This window comes from Mixophyes fleayi, chromosome 7, assembly GCF_038048845.1.
Source record: "Mixophyes fleayi isolate aMixFle1 chromosome 7, aMixFle1.hap1, whole genome shotgun sequence".
Lineage (NCBI taxonomy): Eukaryota > Metazoa > Chordata > Amphibia > Anura > Limnodynastidae > Mixophyes > Mixophyes fleayi.
The window spans coordinates 19,942,362-19,964,206 of NC_134408.1; the positions used below are offsets into that span (position 1 = coordinate 19,942,362).

The window sequence follows — 21,845 nt, forward strand, 5'->3', positions numbered from 1 at the left end:
TTAAGGCTTTGTTCTAAAGATATTGTTGAGAAAGGCAAGAAAGCATTTTATTTTATAGTGTAGTCACTGGGAGGCATAGTTCCATTGTCTGTGAGTCCAGATAAAATATAGAACATTTTTTATCTCTGGGCAATCATTTTTGTGACCACAAGAACTGTCGTTCAGGGCATCAATGGCATAGCCTATTCCTTGCACTGATTTCCATCATCACTACGGTAATGGAAAATGGCAGAATGTCTGTTAATTTTGTTTAAATACATGTTTGGGATGTTTAATTTGGAAACCATTAGTCAAAATGTTCTGAAAACCAGAAAGAAAGAAAAGGAATTAAATCCTGCTCTTCTCTGTTAATATCATAGAATCTCTGCGTATTGTCACTGTGATACAATATAATTAGTTGGAGAATGCCAGGTTAGTGAGGTGAAAGACACAAGTAATATTTAAATACACGGTGCTCTTGGTTACCCGACAAGCCCCAACATTCCGAATAATAAATCCTATACCTGTACATACATAGCATTCTAATATTATTTTATGAGAGAATAAATTGTCAATATCTGTGATGGTATAAAGGTAAAATATTGTTCTAAAAGTAAAATAAAATAAAACCTAAAATGCCAAAACCAGAATATATTTCATAGATGTAAGTCGTGTTATAAAAACAAATATATATTGTTCCTATAAAAAGAGAACTGGTAACGCAGAGCCCTGGGGAACCCTCGTGTAAAATGAGAATAATGCAAACTTTCAATATATTAGTATATATCATTTGTCACTGTGCATTTACCATTCCCTCTGGCATGAATAGTGATTAGATCCCAGCAAAATTCAGCCATACATAGTGCACATTAGTATGTAGATGTGATGTGTGTTTATATTACAATGCTGCATCCACTTCACAGGTGTTTTAATCTGATCATGAGCCAGACATGTTGTTTTGCAGCTGTAATTGCAGACAAAAATAGCTTCCCGTGAAGTGACTATCAAACGGTTTTGACTGAATCTCTCAGCACATTGTTCTAGGAGGGGGGGGGGGGGAGATTGGATAGGATAAATGCATAGGATGCGAGAGGTGAACGTCACTATCAACTCAAGGAACCAGAAATGACTTTTATATAAATACTGCAGTCAGAGTTCATTTAAATGTTACTCAGCCGGAGTCGTTGTTGGAAACACTTTCATCTTTAAATAGATTAGAAGCAGAATCTCTTCGGTGTAGAGAGTCTCATTCTCAATCCATGAAAAAAACATATTTGCCTCCAGCGCTCTGTATATATTATATTTACATTCTTCTGACGGAGGTTTCAGACCTTGCTTGTTTGCATGTGCCCGTTTACTTCAGAGTTCCGTGACGTGAGCATGGTCTCCTGCATTCGACTGCTCTTTTCCTGCCTGTTTTCGGTCAGGTCAGCGTCTTTGATGCCGTTGCTTTTGCGGAGGCAAAGGACCTTCTGAAAGCTCTGCTTGAAATTGTCCGACAGAAAGCCATACAAGATGGGGTTAGCGCAGCTGTTGGCGTAGGACAGGACGACCACAAAGAAATAGACGCCAACGTAGGCTGGTTCATTTGGTACTATAAACGTTAAGTTTACTATGTTGAGGATGTAGAACGGAAGCCAACAAAACACAAAGACAGCCACTATGATGACCACCATTCTGGTGACTTTACGTTCTGACCTTCTGCGTCTGGTGGATCCTACACGAAGACCAGAAGACTTCACTTTAATTACAATTAAAAGATAGCAGAGGCAAATCACCAGTAGAGGTCCAAAGAAACCCAACACCGATGTGTAGATGATGAAGGCAGCAGACCAAATATTAACCGGATCTGGCCAGTTTATGTTGCATGTGAGGAAATCTTGCTGGATATCTGAAAAAATGATGACTGGGAGAACGACCAGAAATGAAAAAGTCCAGACAGTAGCACTGATTAGTTTCGCCACTCGAGGTCTCCTCCACTTGGTTGACCTGATTGGGTGAACCACAGCCAAGTAGCGGTCAATACTCATAACGGTTAGGCAGAAGATGCTGGTGAATTGGTTTATACCATCCACTGTCATGACCAACCTGCAGAGAAAAGTGCCAAAAGGCCAATAAGAGAGTGCATTCTGGGTGGCAAGAAAGGGAAGTCCCAACATAAAGAGGACATCTGCCACCGCCAGATTCAAGATGTAGATGTTGGTGACTGTCTTCATCTTGGCATAACGGAGGACAACATAAATTACTAGGGTGTTACCACTGAGTCCAATGGCACATACCAGCAAATAAATAAAAGGAATGAGGATGGAGCTGACCCCTGACATTGGAGGCTCAGCCGTTGTACAATTGTCAGTGACATTTCTGAATGCTGTTAAGTTGGCGTCCCTCGTCCCAGGTTCCAGGAAACACGCCATTGCAAGAGATATCTTCAGGACGGAGTCCTAACTTACACTGAAAGACAAAAAGAGATCACACGTATATTGGTTATTGAATTTATTTTAAACTATTAGATGCACAAAAATTATAACTCAAAAAGAACACATTAGTTGTATAGTTATTTTGGCTAAAATAAATACATATGACTATCAATTTCAACCTTTCATACTCAAAATCCCCAAAGCTGATCCGGAGCAAGGAGAAAAACATAGTTGTTAATGCCTTACGAGGGAGAAAATTCTTCCTGACTTCATTATTGTTATCAGACTACTGCTACTTGTCTGGCCTATCGCTAACTCCTTCGTCATTCTGTAAGCTGCTCAAAAGAATGACATTTCTTTTTTTGTTTCAGAATATAATTCACTACCATTGTGTTTTCAGTGAAACTAAAAAGGTGAACTATGGATCTGCTTATTTATTGATTTGCCTAGGTAGTTTAGGTTTATTTTTTTTGATAGTGCCAAATAGGGTTATGCTTCGTTTGAGCAAAAGTTGTGCCAGATTGTACAAGTTGAAAAAGTTGTCACATGTAACGCTCTTAGTTCACTTGTGAGGTCTGCCACAACTCTCACCCCTTGTTTTTTTTACCGGTCTTGCTCCTGGTTCTTTTCTAGTACAAACTTATGATTTTGGAACATATGGGGCCTGATTCATTAAGGAAAGTAAAGTAAAAAAAATGAGTAACTTTGCACCGGGGCAAAACCATGTTACATTGTAAGGGGGAGGTAAATTTAAAATGTGGGGACATATTTATAGTTGGTGTAGGGCATGTCCTTGATCAACTTTAAATGCCAGTGTAAAAATAAAGCTATCCAGTATTTGTGTTCTAGGTGAAATAACAGCCAGTATTTAACTTGGGTGCAAAATAATAAACTAATTTGCACCCCTTGCATCGTAACATGGTTTGTCCCAGAGAACATTTATTACTTTGTTTTGCCTTACTTTCCTTAATGACTCAGGCCCATGGAGTTGTAGTAACATGTTGATCTACAATGTCATCCCCATTTTTGGAACCATCCGTGTCACTATCGTATGATTTTCTTCCTCAGACACATCTTCGCTATCAGACGCTTCCGCAAGCACTTGAATCTCAGCCTTGGTCAAAGGTTTTCGAGCAGCCATGAGTATATTGATTGTACACGGATCAATATCAAATTAAATAGGAGTCACTCCAAACCGTGTATTTATAACCAAAAGGGAGAAACAAGAACAGACTTGCAGAAACTTGCAGTTCAGCGTAAATAACCTGCTCAACATGTGGACTTGTTCAAACTTGTGTAACTGTGTGAATATGTGAAATACCGACATACTTCAAATGTAAAACAATGAGCTGACATTGTGTTCAGAATTCTGGGAATTTTTGTTTTTTGAAATAATGTGTTTTGAAACAAATATGGTCATTCACTGGTATACTATTCATGTCGGGTCATATTGACCTGAATGGTAAACTACCGTAGTACTAATTACGAATAACTTGTAAAAATGAAAAACATCCCAAAATTTTTTTGACCATAACAACTATTTGCCATAAAAAAAAAATAAAAGTAACTCAGAAATCATAATTACATAAATAACGAGCTGATACCAAAATTAATTTAGTTTCGGGTCAAATAGACCCGAACAGAACAGCAGGGTTAAACTAGTCATGAAGGGGCGGTCAGGGGCAAACGCAGGATTTTTAAGGAGGGTTTTTCTCACCCCAAAAAAATATATATAAAGAGCTGCTGCAGCTCCATCTCGGCGATGCTGAATTGTACAGCAGCCGCGGCGCTGTCAAAGAAGCGTCCGTGGCGGTGCTGTATTGCAGACAGTGCCGCGGCTGCTGTGCAGTACAGTGCTGCTGTGTAGGGGCAATGTTTAGCGTCCGAAGCATTGTATTACAATACAGCACTGCCACTGACGCTTCTTAGACAGTGCCGCGGCTGCTGTACAGTACAGTGCTGCTGTGTAGGGGCAATGTTTAGCGCCCGTTCGTTCGCGGAGGGGAGGGGTTTCTGGAGAACCAGAAACTCCCCCTGCGTGCACCCCTGGCGGTGACAAGCGGGACTGTCTTTATTAAATATGCAGCCGTCTACAAAACAGGGAACATTCTGCTAAACGTATCTCTCCCACCCCTTGTTCTCAGTTAAGTAATCTTTTTTAGCCCGCATCGAGCAAGGAATTGCCATACTTGCTCACTCTCCCGGGATGTACAGAATGCTCCCAAACTCCAGGTAGGTCTCCTAGACTCCTGTGAGACCAGGTCATTCTCCTGCATCCTGCCCACTTCCTAGTGTAGTGTGCAGGACAGGGGCCTCAATGACGCTAATCAAAGCGAATTGTGCCATGATGGCCATTGTGCCATTAAGCAAATACTGGGGGCAGGACCCTCTGTACCACTCCTCCCTCATCAGTTGCCACTTGGAGAATGCCTTGATGCCAAATTTTGCACCCTGCATATATTGGAATCTTGGCCTACATATCCATGTCGTTCCCCTTAGCAACAGGGACGTTTATGCAATAATAGGCACATAACATGACACAACAGCATTTGCTTTGAACTTGTCCATGTTTATCAATGACTCTAATCGACGTACTCACATATCCCTATTGGGTTACTAAGTGAATAAAAATATTATCTCTTCTTTTTATGTGAATGTAAGAATATTTACTTTCTTATATTCCACTTATTTCTTTATTGTGTTGAATAAATCTGTTTTTATAATAGCAGGAAGCACGGAACCTTTCTTTAGAAATAATGGAGGGACCATTGCCAATCCTAAAAGGAAAAGTGGAGATGTTTCCCATAGCAACCATTCAGATTCTAGCTCTCATGTTCTAGAATGTACTAGCTTAGTGATGGGCACCCTGATACACTTCTGGGGCTTCTATCCTTCAGAGAGGCCACACATTACCTTTAATCTCAGTAATTTGTTAAAACATTTAAAAAACGTTTTACAAGCTATAGCAAATTTGACAATAAAGCGGGGAGCCGCAGGTGAAGGCTTGGAGGGCCGCCTGTTGTTCATCACTGTACTAGATGGGCAGCACGATGGCTCAGTGGTTAGCACTTCTGCTTCAAAGCACTGGAGTCATGAGTTCGATTCCCAACCATGGCCTTATCTGTGTGGAGTTTGAATGTTCTCCCCGTGTTTGCGTGGGTTTCCTCCGGGTTCTCTCACAATTCAAAAACATACTAGTAGGTTAATTGGCTGCTATCAAAACTGACCCTAGTCTTTCTGTCTGTGTGTTAGGGAATTAAGACTGTAAGCTCCAATGGGGCAGGGACTGATGTGAGTTAGTTCTCTGTACAGCGCTGCGGAATTAGTGGCGCTATACAAATAAATTATGATGATAAATTATAGAGTAGAACAATTTTACAGATGAACCAGAGCCCAGAGATGATGCGCATCGTCAACACCTCAAGGGCGTATCCTAAAAATATATATGTTAGTCAAAACTGGGCACATGGCAAAGGTATCGGGTAGAGATGCTCGAAACAGATGCAAATAGATTCTGGAGTCAGTTCAGATCAGTACACAAATTTTAACATTTGCCGCAATTTCTCGATATTTGAATCGATTTAAAATGATTCAATTTAATCGATGTAAATTAAAGCGGGTCAGACCAGTTTTCAAGAGTGCAAACCAGCTTCAACGTCTTTCAGCCTACATTGATACATTTTAACTGTGTGAACCTTTAACGGTTGTTTGGAATATTCAGTGTGCAAACCAGCGGTTTGCTTCAAACTACTTATGCCTCGTGGGACATACAATAAATGCTTCAGCCTGTGTTTGAAAACCGCATCCAATCGATGAATGTTTTAAAATCGCATTAAAAAAAACCTCACTTTGATCCATACCACACTTGTGTGTCCATTTCTAGAATTCTGCTCTATGCTTTGCTTGCTCTCGAATTACTTCACTATGCAAGAATCTTGCATCTTGGTTTGCAAAAAGATACATCATACTTGCCACCGCTCCCAGAATGTCCGGGAGACTCCCGAGAGCAGGCAATTCTCCCGCAACGGTGCCTTAATGATGCGATTCGTTGTTATTCACATAATTTTGGCCCTGCATCCGCAACAAAATACCAACTAATTCATGTGGAAGGGGTTTATGACTCAGTTTGCCGGAGGCAAATAACAGAAATTGCCAAGTATAAGATACATCACTCCCCCCCCCCCCACCCCACTATATCAAGACTCGCCTTATCCAATATGATACACATTTATCACAGATCAAATTATTTTGTGTGTAAACAATTCCGGCAGACGGTTTTATATGTACATTATGTTGCAGATCCAGGCTTTATAAATCGCAAGAGGGTAGACAATGTTTTGAACGTATAAAAACACAATTACTCCAATATGCTCTAACACGTCAAGGGCGCCCTGGTCGCATCTGATATTCTCCTTACAATGAGATAATGATAAATCTGTATGCAGGCTTGGCTTGTTGTAAAGCCCAACATATGTTTAGTGTATTCTCCATTCTCACAGCAGAAAAAAAAAAGTGCCCCAGAGAGAGGAGCGCCAACGTATGCCTAGCCAAGGTGTGGGGATTCATCTTATCTTCAATCTATAACCTCATTGGGGGACATTTATGGAAACTAGTAGTTGTGTGAGAAGATTCTGTAACCCATGGCAACCAATCAGGGTCCGTCGTATTTTCCAGTAGGGTTTAGACACATAAACATCTGTTTGGTAGCTATGAGATTTGGCTCCTTTTTACACATGCAAGTCATGTGACACAAGGAAATCATGTGACACAAGGTATTTACTTACCACAGACTTGTTTTTGACAGTGCTAAATATTTGTTTTGCTTGGCACAATACACTTGAAATGCAAAGAGAAAGGTAATTTGTCAGATAATACAGGGCGCTGAAATTCCCTAAAGGTCTCCATAACTCTAGCACAGACCTGTGAATTGAAATATTAAACACATTTTTTTTCTTATCAGGAAGCCTTGAAAATGTACCGTTTGCTGAGTATATGGCATAAACAAATCCATTTTCTGAGTTAGCCTTGGTAATGTTTCACTGTTTTGATAACTATATTTATTTCCTCTTGATGACAATAAGGCCACGTCTGTGTGATACATTATTTAAATGTTATTATAGTTTATTTATGTAGCACCAATCATATTACACAGAGAATATATAATTATTCACATCAGTCTCTGCTCCAATGGAGCTTACAATCTAAATTCCCTACCACACACAGACGCCAATTAACCTACAAGTATGTTCCTAGACTGTGGGAGGAGCCGGCGCACATGGAGGAAACCCACACAAACACACGGAGACCATACTAACTCCACACAGATAATGCTCTGGCCAGAAGTAAACTCATGACCCCAATGTTGTGAGGCAGCAATGCTAACCAGTGTGCCACCATGCTGCCTCCTGCTATCACCTTATACTGCATGTAGAGTTTACAGTGGAACAGCCCCGATTTTAGGACCCACTCTGGGTCATGTTTGTCCTGCTGGTGGAAATGTTGGGGGATGGGAGGTATCTAATGCGTAGTCTATTGCTTTACAACACTAAGCAACCCTCTGGCCTTACCCCCGCAATGGCATGGCCACGCCCGCCCACATTGTGCTGTGACTACTCCCCCTCTTCAGATGACGGGGACAGACATGGTGGGAGGTATGCTTTAGTCAGCATTTCACAATGTCTAAATATCTCCATCTCCAGAAACACATTGGCACAAATCCATAACAGCCAATCAATGACTCTCCCATCCAGGATCTCCCAAAGCACAGGCCAAGTGGCAACTATATGGGAAGGGTAATAAATTGCACCATTTTGTCCTCACCCCGTGGTGCAATGCTAGAATAGCATCATTGCATTGGGGGACAGGGCCAAAATAACATGATTTGTGGGGAATCACATCAAAGAAGTTTCTGTCCCATCCACTTCTCTAGGAAGTGGGCAGGATGGGGGAGGGTGGCTCGGGAGTCGTGAAGAACTACCAGGAATTTCAAGAGTCTCCTGGACATTCTGGGAGAATGGGCAAGTATGAACCAGACATTTGCTTTAATCTTCCAAAATTGTAGTAGAGCATATCTCCTAAGTGTCCCAGTTTAGGTGAAACAGTCACCTATTTATTAAGCCATAAACCATTGAGAATGGCTGTTTCTACATGGTTTAGGCATTTTTAAGTTAGTTAGATATCTAACAAAAGCCTAGTTTGTCATAGCTTGAGCCCGTCGGCTCTAGCCAATCAACCCTATGGGGAGAGCATTGCGGAAGAAGGGTCTTCGGATCCCTCACCTCACCCTTCCTACTCTCCCCTCAAAGCCACTTTATGATAGTAACCGGAGGCGACAGGCAGACAAACGGAGATGAAAGGTAAGGGAAGTCATCACCGGCCATCACAGTCAACAGCCTCCTATGCACTGTCCCTGGATGATTTTTTTTATAAATGGCGGCAAAATATCATCCCTTATCATTGCGATAAGGGATGATGATTTCACATGGGACATATGCAGCCATTAATAAGTAGGCACCATAGTCAGCAGAGAGCTTGCCATCATGAGCATGGAATGGATCTGACTGTGGAAGCCCTCTCCTCAGGAACAAGCTTGAGTGCTTAAATTCAAATGCATTACAGCTGAGAGGCTTTGCAGCTATTTGTCTCGATCACACAAATATTTTGCAAAGTGGACGCCAATTTATGTTTAAAAGGTACAAAGCTTGTTGTTAAACAAAAAAAAAGTTTATGTGGGATGTCAACTTTAATTATGGCCTTATTTTCATTGGACAGTTTCATGTGTATTTAATTTAGATCATTATGTAGCATGTATTTTATCAAAAAATGTAATAGCTATTTCCCTAGCACACACTGTAAAAAGATCTGGTCATTTACATTGCTTTTTCCATTGGTAACATAGCAACATGAGTGGACAGTAAGATAGAGGAGACAAATTTCACACAGTGTGATACGATTCAATTTCTCTTTAATTGCTGCTAAACTCTTATATCTGACACCCCACTTACATTGTGTTCTGCCAACCTATTATACATGTTACTGTGACTCATCGCAATTCAGAGCAAGAATCCTGTCACATTCTAAGCTACAGGGACACTACTTTTTAGAGTGTCTGGGTCATTTTTATGAATATGTCTCAGATGCCGGCAATAATTTCCACTCCCTCCTGTGCTCAACGGTCAGTGTGTTCCTTACAGAGCGAATCTAGGAGGAAGAGCGCAGTGATACATGTCACTGTGCTCTTCCTCCTGCAATCTTCATGACAGGGAAGCAGTGACTCCCGCTGGAGACCGGAGATGGAGGAGGCTCAGAAAGGCATACAGGAAGGTAAGGTGAGGAACTCGCCTTTGCCGTTCCTGAAACTGGGTCATGAGATCCTCACCGTGCCTCCACCAGGAGCAGCAAGTCGTAACTTTTCTTGGATCAGGGATATTACTTTCTCAGTGCAAATTAGGCTGTAAATACAACTAGTTTTGCACTTAAAGCAGCAGTCCCATGAAAAAACGTGTCCAGGCTTCCAGCTTCACTGCACATGTGCGAACCAGCAAAGCCCGGTCACGTACGCTCAGAGGCAGTGAAGACTGGTATAACGGTATGGGTCCTCTTACCGTTGCACGCTAATATCTCCAGGGACCAGAGTATCACTCAGCTGCCACAGCAAAATTTTAAGCATAAATAGCGTCAATAATAGATTTTCTATTGCTGCTATGATATCGCCACTCCCTGGTAAATAGATGCAACAATAAACATCGCCTTCATTAGGAATGTTCAGGCAGCAACACTGGCTATCAGAAAATATATATTGATTATTCTTTAGGCGATTCTCTATACGATTCCTCAGGCTTTCCACATCCATTCTATTTTTGAAAATGATTAAACACGAATCATTTAAGGCTTTTTGAGTCCCAAAGTTCAATCTGCAATAACAGTCAGCTGTCAGGTCCGGCAACATTCACAAATTCAAAATCAATAAACATAGGGAAAAAAACACAGACATGATGGATTATATGTGTAACAATGATTACAGGGCACAGCGCAAATCATAAATAATAGATTTTATTACAGTGCAATTTCCCATTTTAATGCACGCATTTGGATATTTGTTGTGTGTAACCTTTTTTGCTTAATTATACAAAGGTCATACAGTGGGTTTCAATAATGGATATACGTGGGTTTAATACTAACATATAAAAATAAAGCAGACATGAAAACATACGAGACCAGGTGTGTAATTTACAATGTTTAGAAAGACTTTTCTAGAGGACATTTTAAAATCATTCCAGGTGTGCTGCCAAATTAGCTCTCACATCCTACGCTCATAGGTCATTTATCATGGGGCGTAAACGGTCTGATAACAGATTTGGGAGCTGTGTCATGCGGGGTATGATATAAACTTCATGGGTCTTGTAGTGGTTTGGATTTAAACAGGATCTGGAAACCTTTGGAATCCAGGACTAGTATGTTTGACTCAAAACACTATTGGATTTAAGGTGACCACCATCCTTGTGAGAAGGTAATCACTATCCATTTACAAGTACTGATTAATATAAGACTCAGGGGGTGTAGTACCTATTAACAGTACTGACTACCCTGACACGGACTAAGATGACATGAGGACTCAGAAGAAGTACTACACCGACCTGAAATAAAGACTTCTTACCATGATCCAGATGACTTCATGTGACAACCCGATCTGTTGCCGATTGTGTAAAATGATGTCATGTGAAAACGCGACTCCTCTTAAAGCGGCCGATGGACTGACCCGGCTGTTATTCATGTACTGTAAGTATTGGTTTAGGGGTTAGAGGTATTAGGGTTTGGAGTTAAGGTTAGGATTAGGGTTAGGATTGTCACATGAAGTCATCTGGATCATTGTAAGTAGTCTTTTTTTCAGGTCTGGGTAGTACTTCTTCGGAATCCTAATGTTGTCTTAGTCCGTGTCTGGGTAGTCAGTATCGTTAAACTGACTACCACCGGACTCAGGAATTGACCTCCTGAGTATATATCATTGTATATTGATGTCATTTTTTTGTTTCAAGCCATTCTGTCATATTGACCGAGTTTTAAAATATTTTTAGTCTGAATGAACACTGTTTTGAAGAATTTTTTTGTTTAGAACTATTTTAAAGCTCTTTTGGTAACTTTTTCCTTGTTTCAATTATAGTGCCTGAATAAGTTCCTTTTCTTTCTCGTGAATATTTGATCAGTGGTTCCTAGTGAGCTGATTGGCTTGAAAACATTGCCAGAATACGTCCTTTTCTTACTCAACAGGCTACCAAAACTCTTATCCATTCTCTCATCATCTCCCGTCTTGACTACCTGACATTCCTGACACCCATATATCCACACTTCAATCCATCCTAAATGCTGCTGCAAGACTGACTGTGGAACCGCTCCACATCTGCTGCTGCACCACTCTGCAAATCCCTACTCTGGCTCCCTGTGTCCTCCAGAAACCAATTCAAATTACTCCCCCTTACCTACAAAGCCCTCAACAACACTACCCCTGCACACATCTCAAATCTCATATCAAAATACTCTCCCACCCGCCCTCTTAGATCTACCTCTGACCTTCGCCTTGTCTCGTCTCTGATAACCACCTCTCACTCCCGCCTACAAGACTTCTCCCGTGCTGCTCCCCACTTATAGAATTCCCTACCACGCTCAAGCAGACTTTCCCACAGCCTTCAAATCTTTAAACATTCTCTAAAATCCTCTCTCTTTTTAAAGTTTACCTTATCCCTGATGATACTATTCACACTAATACACCCTCACAGCTGTCCCAATCTCCATTCTAAGCTCCTCTTGTTTCAGCTGTGCCCTCCCCCACTTAGAATGTAAGCTCTCTAATGAGCAGGGACCTCCATACCCTTTGTTTTCATGTCTGCATTTATTTTGTCTACCTTATATGTCCCTGTTTTATGTATGTCCTGTTTTCCCTACTGTACGGCGCTGCGGAGCACTGTGGCGCCTTACAAATCTACGATAATAATAATAATAATAATAATAATTGGCTGCCTCCACTGTGTACAGATGACAGGTTTAACCATAAAGTTAATACAATGGGATTTTTACATTATCTTTCAAATTTTAAATTGTTCTTTACTTTAAAAGACAAGCTCCAAACAACCTGGTATCTAGTTTTCATGCGGAAGTAATTCTGATAACTTAACACAGTTTTGAGGAATTGTCCATTTGCCCATGAAATGGTAACTGTAATAGAGCCTATAAATATCACTGGTAAGAGCTTTGAAATGGAATGTTTGCAATGTATTAATACTGTGTAATGTAAAGGTAACACTCCAGTGCCCTCTGTAAGACTTTAAAGATAAAGCTATCATCGTCTGGAAAACCAGACAGTCTAAAAACTCTAGTCAGGGACAGGAACACAAAATATACTTTTTATCGCGCTGATAACAAGAAACAATTATTGATGCAATGTCACAAAATCGCTCTGCTGCCCAATGACATCACTGAGCGCTCAGCCACTGCACAGCCAAACAAAAGTGCCCAATCTCCCCCATCCTGACACCTATAGACACAGAGGCACCATATTTTGAAAGAGGGGAGCCCCCACTTTCAAACAACGTGGCCCCTTAGAAGTTCTTGTTTGGTGATCACTCTACACTATAGAAAACAATCAGCAGCCCAGGTATGGTAACGGAATGTTGTAATGCCCAGTTCTCCCCCATCCTGGCTTCAAGAAACTACGGGAACCCTTTGTTTGACATAGGATAGTCCCTCTTTTAGATGTTGTGCCCCCTTTGTAGTAAAAGTGCCCAATCCCCCCCCGCCTGGCTGCAATAAACGCAGGTATACTCTCATTTGATGGGGGTAGGTTGTCAAGTTTTCAAATAGGTATCCTTTGCTGGGTTACTATATGATTCCGACAGGACAAACATGTAAAAAAAATAAAACGGTATTATCATCATCTATTTATATAGCGCCACTAATTCTGCAGCGCTGTACAGAGAACTCACATCAGTTTCTGCCCCATTGGAGCTAACAGTCTAAATTCCCTAACACACACACACAGACTAGAGTCAATTTGTTAGCAGCCAATTAACCTACTATTATGCTTTTGAGCATGGGAGGAAACCCACACAAACACAGGGAGAACATACAAACTTCTCACAGAACATACAAACTTCTCCCATTGTCGGGAATTGAACTCATGACCTCCGTGCTGTGAGGCAGAAGTGCTAACCACTAAGCCACCATTTTCAAGTGCCTATTTTATTATGTAAACCTATTCATAGAATCCTGCTTGTTGCTGTTTTAGAAAGGTGGATAGTTACCAAAACAAGAACCACTAAGCATTTCTTGGTGTTGCTTAGAAAAAAAAATGCACACATTTGTTTTTTTTTGTTCGTGTGAGTTCACTTTAAAAAATAAAGAAATAGTTTTTTGTCCATTTTGGGCAGATTTTCTTTGCTGTATCAGGAGGTATAAGAAGAATAATGGTATTTTCCGAAAATTCCAAGTCTTCTGTGACAAACAAGGTTTTATACTGAAAAAGAGATCGGATGCATGCGATTGTTGCATACTACAGCAAGGGTGCATCGTGAGCGAATAATTGGATGAAAGTTGAAATAATAGGCCAATTATAAGAATTATTCCATAAAGTGACAGCTCTGAAGTTGCCATAGATTATGAATAATTATTTCCAAACCTCTTTTTCTCAGAGGCTTAATACTTATACCTTTTGGTCCGAACTCTTGTTTTTATATAGTATCTGCTTAAAGGTATGCATAAAGTGGCGTTACAATTATGCATTTACCATGCGTTTTTAATGCAAGTTAAGTTCATGTAAACGGATATGAAAATAAAAATCATTGCACCAAATGAGACTGTACATCAGTAGCGGAACTACCATTGGTGCACCGGGACACATGGCGATAACGGGGCCTGCTGTACGGCAGATGCAGAGGGCCCCTTCTCCCCGCTTCCCTGCATCGGGGCCCACAGCTTCCATCTCTGCGGTACATATTTGCGTTTAACTGGCCTTGCGCCGCAGTTCACAGTCCGATATAGTTAAGATGTATTTACATAAGAAGTAGATCACTTCCTGCTTTGTCACACACGTATGTTTAGAATCCGCAGCCTGATTGCACTTCTTAATGCATCTAAATGCATATGAAAATGCGCATGAAATACATACATAAACTCAATGCAGTTTATATGTTATTTAACTTTAACGTGCATTAAAAAAAACTTATTGCAAACGCCACAGCATCTTTCTTTGGTTTCAGGGATGACCTCACCGCCTTTAACTTTACATACTGAATCAAGTTCTTAGCGGGGTATTCAACACCGCAGAGGTCCCGTCAGAGCGTTATGGAGATGACACTCCACGGTGCTCTCAGATTTGAAATCGCCGCTCATCTATGAGGTGCGAGAAAAAACGCCCAGATATTTCTCTACCGTAACATCCGGTAGTGTGCACAGATGCACATTTCGCGACCTCCCGCTGAATTGAACTCCTTCCTTAAAGTCTTTAGAAGCTGAAGTATGAATAGAAAGATTTGTCGGCAGACACGTTAGTTTCCTCCCCCCAATCTCAGGGAACATAACCACAATCATACCTTCCTATTGTATCGGCCATGTGGGATCAGTTTGTGACACTAATCTCCCCCCCCCCCCCCCCATGCACAATGAGCACCTACAACTTTCTATTGTAGACTGAGTTACATAGTGATGACATTCTTTGTCACAACTAAAAAGAGAATGTTGTACATATTATCCAGTGGTAAATATGTGATAGCGGATACTTTTGTGTGGTACGAAGAAGGAAGAAAAGTGAACAATGGAAGCATTCCTGACCAGGGAACCAATGTCACTCTTATATTACTCTTGGGGGTAAATGTATGATCCTCCGATTTCTGCAAGTCAACGGAAATCGTCTACTTTGCATTGAAAATTTAAAGCGGCGACGGCTTGTAAAGGCAAACTTGTCTTTACAAGCCATTGCCACTTTAAATTTTCAATGCAAAGTCGACGCTTTCCGTTGACTTTCAGAAATCGGAGGATCATACATTTAACCCTTGGTTTTGTTGCACTGCAAAATGGTGTTCAAACAACTAAAATTGTTAAAGGGAAACTAAACCCCAACATTTAAATTTTCAGATATAATCCACAAAGGTAAAATACATTGATTAGTGTCAATCTATTGCATCTCTATTAAAAACTAAATGATTACCTCCACATTCCGCTAGAGAGAGCTGAAGCTTCTACCCACTTCTTTAGGACAGTTCCTGATGGGATCTGACACAAGTAAAAAATCTGAGACTTCAATCATTTGAATGGAAATCTGTATGTATCCACAAATCCACTCACCCAAGCTGTCAGTCATACCCTGCCTGTCAGGTAGAGAAGCCCCTCCCTCCTAACATGGTCACCCCCTGCTGAGGAGTATAACAGACCACAACAGGAATATTTAGTAAAGAATAAACACTCTAGTCAGGGGCAGAACAGTGTATCGCTGGGCCCCATATCCCTTCTAGCCTCCCGGACCCCCACTTTGCCCTCAAAAGAACAGAGTGGAGGGATCTTCTGAGCATGAAGACTGGAATCAGTGGTGGAAGCACAGGAGGTACAGGGTAGGTCGCTTTGGTGCTTGACAGGGAAGGAGGCAATGTAATGCTGGCCTGCCTCCCCTGCTTGAGCCCGGAGGCCCTCACTCTGCTCTCAAAAGAGGGGTGAAGGGAAGGAAGTCAGGCACAGGCTAATACACTAGAAACACTAGTCATGCCCCTGGGTTAAATGGCATACCCCAAAGTGATGCGGCCATGCCCACAACGTGGCGTGACAATGCTCCCTTGTCGTGTGTGCCACCATCGCTTCATGGCAGGGTGCATACATTGTCCCACTTTGCACAGGGACAATGTTGTTGAGGTGTGCGCCATCTTTGATATACCATTCATTAGCTTCAATTAGCAGAGTTGTCCAAGAACTGCCAACAGCACGTGAGGTCATAGGTCAACCTAGAGAGAGAGGATCTGAGCACCTCTCAGGATGGCGTTATTAGATCTACGCGGATATTTGTCAGGTTCGGAGGATCTGTCCCTCGGCATATACCCAGGATATTGCCGGGGTGGCAATCTGAAAGTGGTATAATACTGGCCCCCTGTTTGGAAAATATGTTTTGTTGATCTATTCTCTGTGATTGAAACAAAGACACGCCTCTTGTCTTCTTTCATTGGTTACTGTTTGTAATGGAAGCGTTTTACAATGTTTCATTGACTGCTATGTGGCATTATATAGGTGATACCTTGACCTGTGCCAGTAATAGCGGAGAATAGCAAGCAGGCATAGACCCCTGGGGTATTTGCTGCACCCTTATGTGATCAGCTGCTGGGAGAACTGAGGGGCAGCGAGAGGATGAATTCCTTTGCTCGCTCTCTCTGGAGGGAAAAGCATTGTGGAGGAAGGCTGAACATGTTAGGAGAAGAGAGCTACAGGCCTGCTGCAGTCCACGTCATTACATTCGGCAAACAAAGACAGGCGTTCCAACAGATTGGGGATACTGGCTAAGCACCAGTTTCCACAGAAAAATGTAACTTTATTTTGCCTAAAGATACAAAAATACCAGACATAAGACATTACATTCAAGTGCAGCGCAGCTGCAAGCACAATACACCGTGGAACATAAATCAGATATACTTTATAGTACAATACAAGACATATGGCACTAGATATGACATCCTACACTATACATCAAGTGCGGCACTATTCATGCATCAGTTTAACAAGACAACTGTTTCAACAAGAAATGGATGTGAGGGGAGGTAGCTGGAGGGGGGTAAGGGAGGGGGGAGATCACGAGCCCGAATCTTTGGTGATAGAAAGACACATATAAGGGGAGGGTGCGTTAATAAAGACAAGACAGTCAACAAAACTTCAAAAAGTGTTATGGGGAAATGGGATGGAGGGTTAGATAAGAGAGGGGGAATCACAGGTCCAAGGCTTTATTGTAGAACAGACACATGGGGAGGAGGGGAAGAGGTTGAACAATCTAATCCTCTCTTTCCTCCTGGATAGACATCATTATCATTAATTTATATAGCTCCACAAATTCGCAGCGCTGTACAGAAAACTCACTCACCTCAGTCCCTGCCCCATTGGAGCTTACAGTCTAAATTCCCTACACACACACACACACACACACACACACACACACACACACAGAGACTAGGGTCACTTTTTAGCAGCCAATTAACCTAGTAGTATATTTTTGGAATGTGGGAGGAAACCGGAGCACCCGGAGGAAACCCACGCAAACACGAGAGAACATACAAACTCCACACAGATCAGGCCATGGTCGGGAATCTAACTCATGACCCCAGTGCTGTGAGGCAGAAGTGCTAACCGTTGAGCCACCGTGCTGCCCACATCTCCCTTTTCAAAATGAGGCAATTCCTGGCAAGCCATAAGGCATCCTTAAAAGAGTTCAAAAGGCGCCTCCTGGATTGCTCCATAACTGTGGGTCTCAGGAAATAATCCATAAAATACCGGACACCATTAAAGGCCAGTCCTGGGCACACTGTCTCTGAGTTCATGTTCCAGGGTATCCAACAGTGCCTGTGAAGTGGGGCAGTCCCAAAAGATATGTTGAGATGTTTCCCTGCCAACAATGTGCCAGGGGCAGTAAACATATCTGCACAGGTTCCAGGAGTGCATGAACACCCTGAGAGGCAGATCCCCTGTATAGCCATCCATGGCAAGTCTTTATGTCTATTTGTCAGCCTCTTAGAGGCCACATTCTCCCATACATGTTTAGCTGTAGCAGCAGGGAGCCCTGGAACAAACTCCATAACGTCCTTAGCTCTGAAGAGCTTGTAGATAGTTTTGGGCTTCCACAAGTCTGGTTTACCTCCCTCCAGAGGGTGCTCCATCACAAATTGTCCAAAATCCAGGCGGAACCAGGGAGTGGTCCAGTTGTAAGGGAAGTCGCTGTCCCACTTGTCCCAAGGCCCCTACAAAGGGGCAGGTAGAAAAAGTGAGTCATGGAATTCCCAGGAGAGCTATTCATCCTGCGGATGCATTTATAAACGAAGAAGGCTCACAGCAGGGTGGGATATCGGGTATCTCTTTCCCACCTTTTGGGGGCTCCTTGTTCATAACTGACCTGTTTACTTTGTTCATTTTGAAGCCCCAGATGAAGTGGAAGACTGTCCTCATGATGGTATGCAGACCACAGCAAGGGAGGCCAAGCTTGGGCTGTGTACTGCAGACTAGGAAAGATCTCGTTGTGCAGTACCAGTGCATCCCTTCAATGGTGATGTCTCTGTGTCTGTTATGGAGCCCTAGTACATGCTTAGCAATAGCCTCTGCTCTTGTCTTTTGAGAGTAGATTAGGGGAAGGGGGCCCCGGCAGGCTAAGACGGCATTGCTGGGCCCCTACTTAAATTTTGCTCTGTGGCCCAATGAAGCATTGCTCTGTCCCTGAACTACACCTATATTAATATGTCCTGGAAGGACTGAGCTTAACTTAATCTTCAGAAGAGTTAATAATACCAGAAACTAAGCTATTACTGAGCTTTTTGTCACATAGTTGGTGTTCAATGGATTACACTGGTCGAGACAGAGATACCACTAAGTATTTCTATTATTTTCTACCCGGCCAAAAGCAGATTACAAATGGATTTGTTATATTCCATCAGCATGTGGGAAGATTTATTCTGACTAAGTGCAGCATGGAAAGACCAGGCACATTGTTTGCTTAAATAGCCAGTTACAGAGATATAATCATTATAATTACATTGATTCATATTTGTCATCACTATTTGCCATCTTTTCAAGTACACGGATTTGTGTGATTGTTTTACTCTGCATGTTCATGGCTTCTGAAAACCAAGTAAAAGTCCCCATGTTCTTCACCTGCGGTTTTATAGCCCTAGTAATGAACATGATGTAGCGGCTTATACACCCCCCAACGTGTATTTTATCTTTGGATGAGTCAGACAAGGGCTTTCCAGGTTGACTTCTAGTAGATGAAGATGACATTGTCTACTGTTGCTCTGAGCACAAACAAAAAAAAAAATGTCGGAACGGAATCGCCATTGGTAAGTGACATCACAAACTTTATGTCACACCCTTGGAGTATATACAGAAAAACAGATTGCGCATAAGATGTCCTAATATAGATAGATACAGTATGATAAATAGACCCAAAACAATAATGGATATAGATTGATGTTTACTAGTATACAAATGGTTAAAACAATTTAATACATGTACCAATATAACACATGATCCAGTGCACAGGCTCAATGACCTATTAGGAAAAAACCCCACAAAATGTGTTTTATATTCCACAGAACTCCCAATGTTTCCAAAAAGATGTCCTAGAACAGTTAGATAAAAAATGCTTGACAAAAAATGTATACAGAGGCTCCGTGATGTCGAGTCAAATCATAGCTTCAGAGTATGCCTCCACATGGGTTACATTAACCACTTCAAGCTTGTCTCTTCCTGTGGCGGAAAGGGATGTCGGCCAGCCTGGGCAAACACTACAGCGTAAAGGGATGTCTGTTCTGGCATTGTGTGGCAGGGAAAGGAGTATGCAATGCACAATTCTGCATTGGGCTACAACTTTAGAGGCCTTGCTGGAAATGATCCTAGTGTTAGGAGAGAAATGTATTGATGGATACAGGCAGCTTGCGGCATAAAATTTTATTTCAAGGCTTTTTCCACCTTTGAGAGAGTTGACACAACCCAGTACTTCCCGCAACTCCCATATGGACCAACAAAGTCACATGTCCTAGGGAACGATGCAGAAAAGCTCTATGTGACACACAGATTGACATGACCATAGGATTTGTTGAGTGGTGCGGCTATACAGTCAGTCATCTCACTAGCAGAGGTCACCAATACAAGGAGAAAAGGGGGTGAGAAAATTCCCTTACCTACAAGCAGAATCCAAAATTGAGGGGCCCAGTACAAATTAAAGGCAGCCCCATCCACCACGAACCCCGTTGGTGGCTCAACACCCTAATGGAGTATACAAAGATGTAGCTTACTACAATGCCCTCCCACCCGCAAGTACTGAAATGCAACACATTATCATCATTTATTTATTTATATAGCGCCACTAATTCCGCAGCGCTGTACAGAGAACTCACAACAGTCCCTGTCCCATTGGGGCTTACAGTCTAAATTCCCTAACATACACATATACACACACAGACAGAGAGACACTAGGGTCAATTTGATAGCAGCCAATTAACCTACCAGTATGTTTTTGGATTGTGGGAGGAAACCGGGGCACCCGGAGGAAACCCACGCAAACACGGGGAGAACATACAAACTCCACACAGATAAGGCCATGGTCTGGAATCAAACTCATGACCCAAGTGCTGTGAGGCAGAAGTGCTAACCACTGAGCCACCGTGCTGCCCCACATGCCCCTCAGACCTCCTCACAGAGGGGCAAAGCTGCAAGAACAAGCAAGAGACAAGAACTGGTAAGAGAGATTGCACAATTTGTCTAAATGTGAATGCTGGAGAATACTGCTGAATATTCATCTTCAAGAGTAGTCCTAAACGCCTATATTGGGGGAAGGATGTGGGGGGGAAGGCGCTACGGCTGAAATAGCCTAGGGCGAACGGAACCCGAAATCGGGCCCTGTACACAAATATATAGATAGATATATATAAATAAATAAAAATGTAGAAAATACAGACGTAAAAGATCATAAATCAGCGGAGTTATCAGCTAACTATCTGCAGCTCCCACCTGGCAATCTATGTGATTGCCACACACATAATCTAGACAAAGTAAAAAATACTGGGGGAGTGCTGATAGTTAGCAAAATGTATTCAGTTAATGAATAAATTTATCTTTATCTATCTATCTATCTATCTATCTATCTATCTATATATATATATATATATATATATATATATATATATATATAGGCACCTGAATGCTTGTCTGTCTGTACACGGTTTATTACACAGTTGGAGGGCTTGAGTTCTGTATGATTACAGGGCAACGCTCTGCCATCTACTGGCTGTTTGCATTTTACAGCGACTCTCATGGCATTTCTCATGTATATGTTCATTGCACATCGTTCTCCATTGTTGGTTGCTTTTACTTCCACTCACCTCACCCATCTCTCACATAGGCAGTTCGGGAGAGCAGTCTTTCTCAACGACTTAATAGAAATATTTGCTTTCAGGACAGGGTTGCATTGTTTCCTTGGTGCAAGTTGATTCCTTTAATTTTTTTTATAAATTCCAATGTTCTGGGATTTGTCTTTTCTTTTAACCAAGTACTGATATCCATGACAGCATCTTTCCACAGTCTATTGGTTTATCCACATCTCTGCTAAAACACAATAAATTAAGATGGCTAAACTAACACACAGAGGTCTACTGCTGTCTGTAGCCAAGTACCTCTATTTGTAACAACTTCACTAGGCTAAATCTAAATTAGTGTGAAAACAATAGT

General features: G+C 41.8%; 1 protein-coding gene across 3 annotated transcripts in view; it reads right to left on the reverse strand.

Annotated features, from left to right (window-relative positions):
• Nucleotides 1-244: 244 nt before the first annotated feature.
• Nucleotides 245-21,845, reverse strand: part of LOC142097434 (somatostatin receptor type 5-like) — a 29,860-nt gene continuing 8,259 nt past the window's right edge. For all 3 annotated transcript variants that reach the window (XM_075179265.1, XM_075179264.1, XM_075179266.1), the window contains exon 2: nt 245-2,430. In XM_075179265.1, the coding sequence (XP_075035366.1) occupies nt 1,305-2,393 (1,089 nt within the window). In that variant the 5' untranslated portion in view covers nt 2,394-2,430 and the 3' untranslated portion in view covers nt 245-1,304. The remainder of the gene's footprint in view (nt 2,431-21,845) is intronic.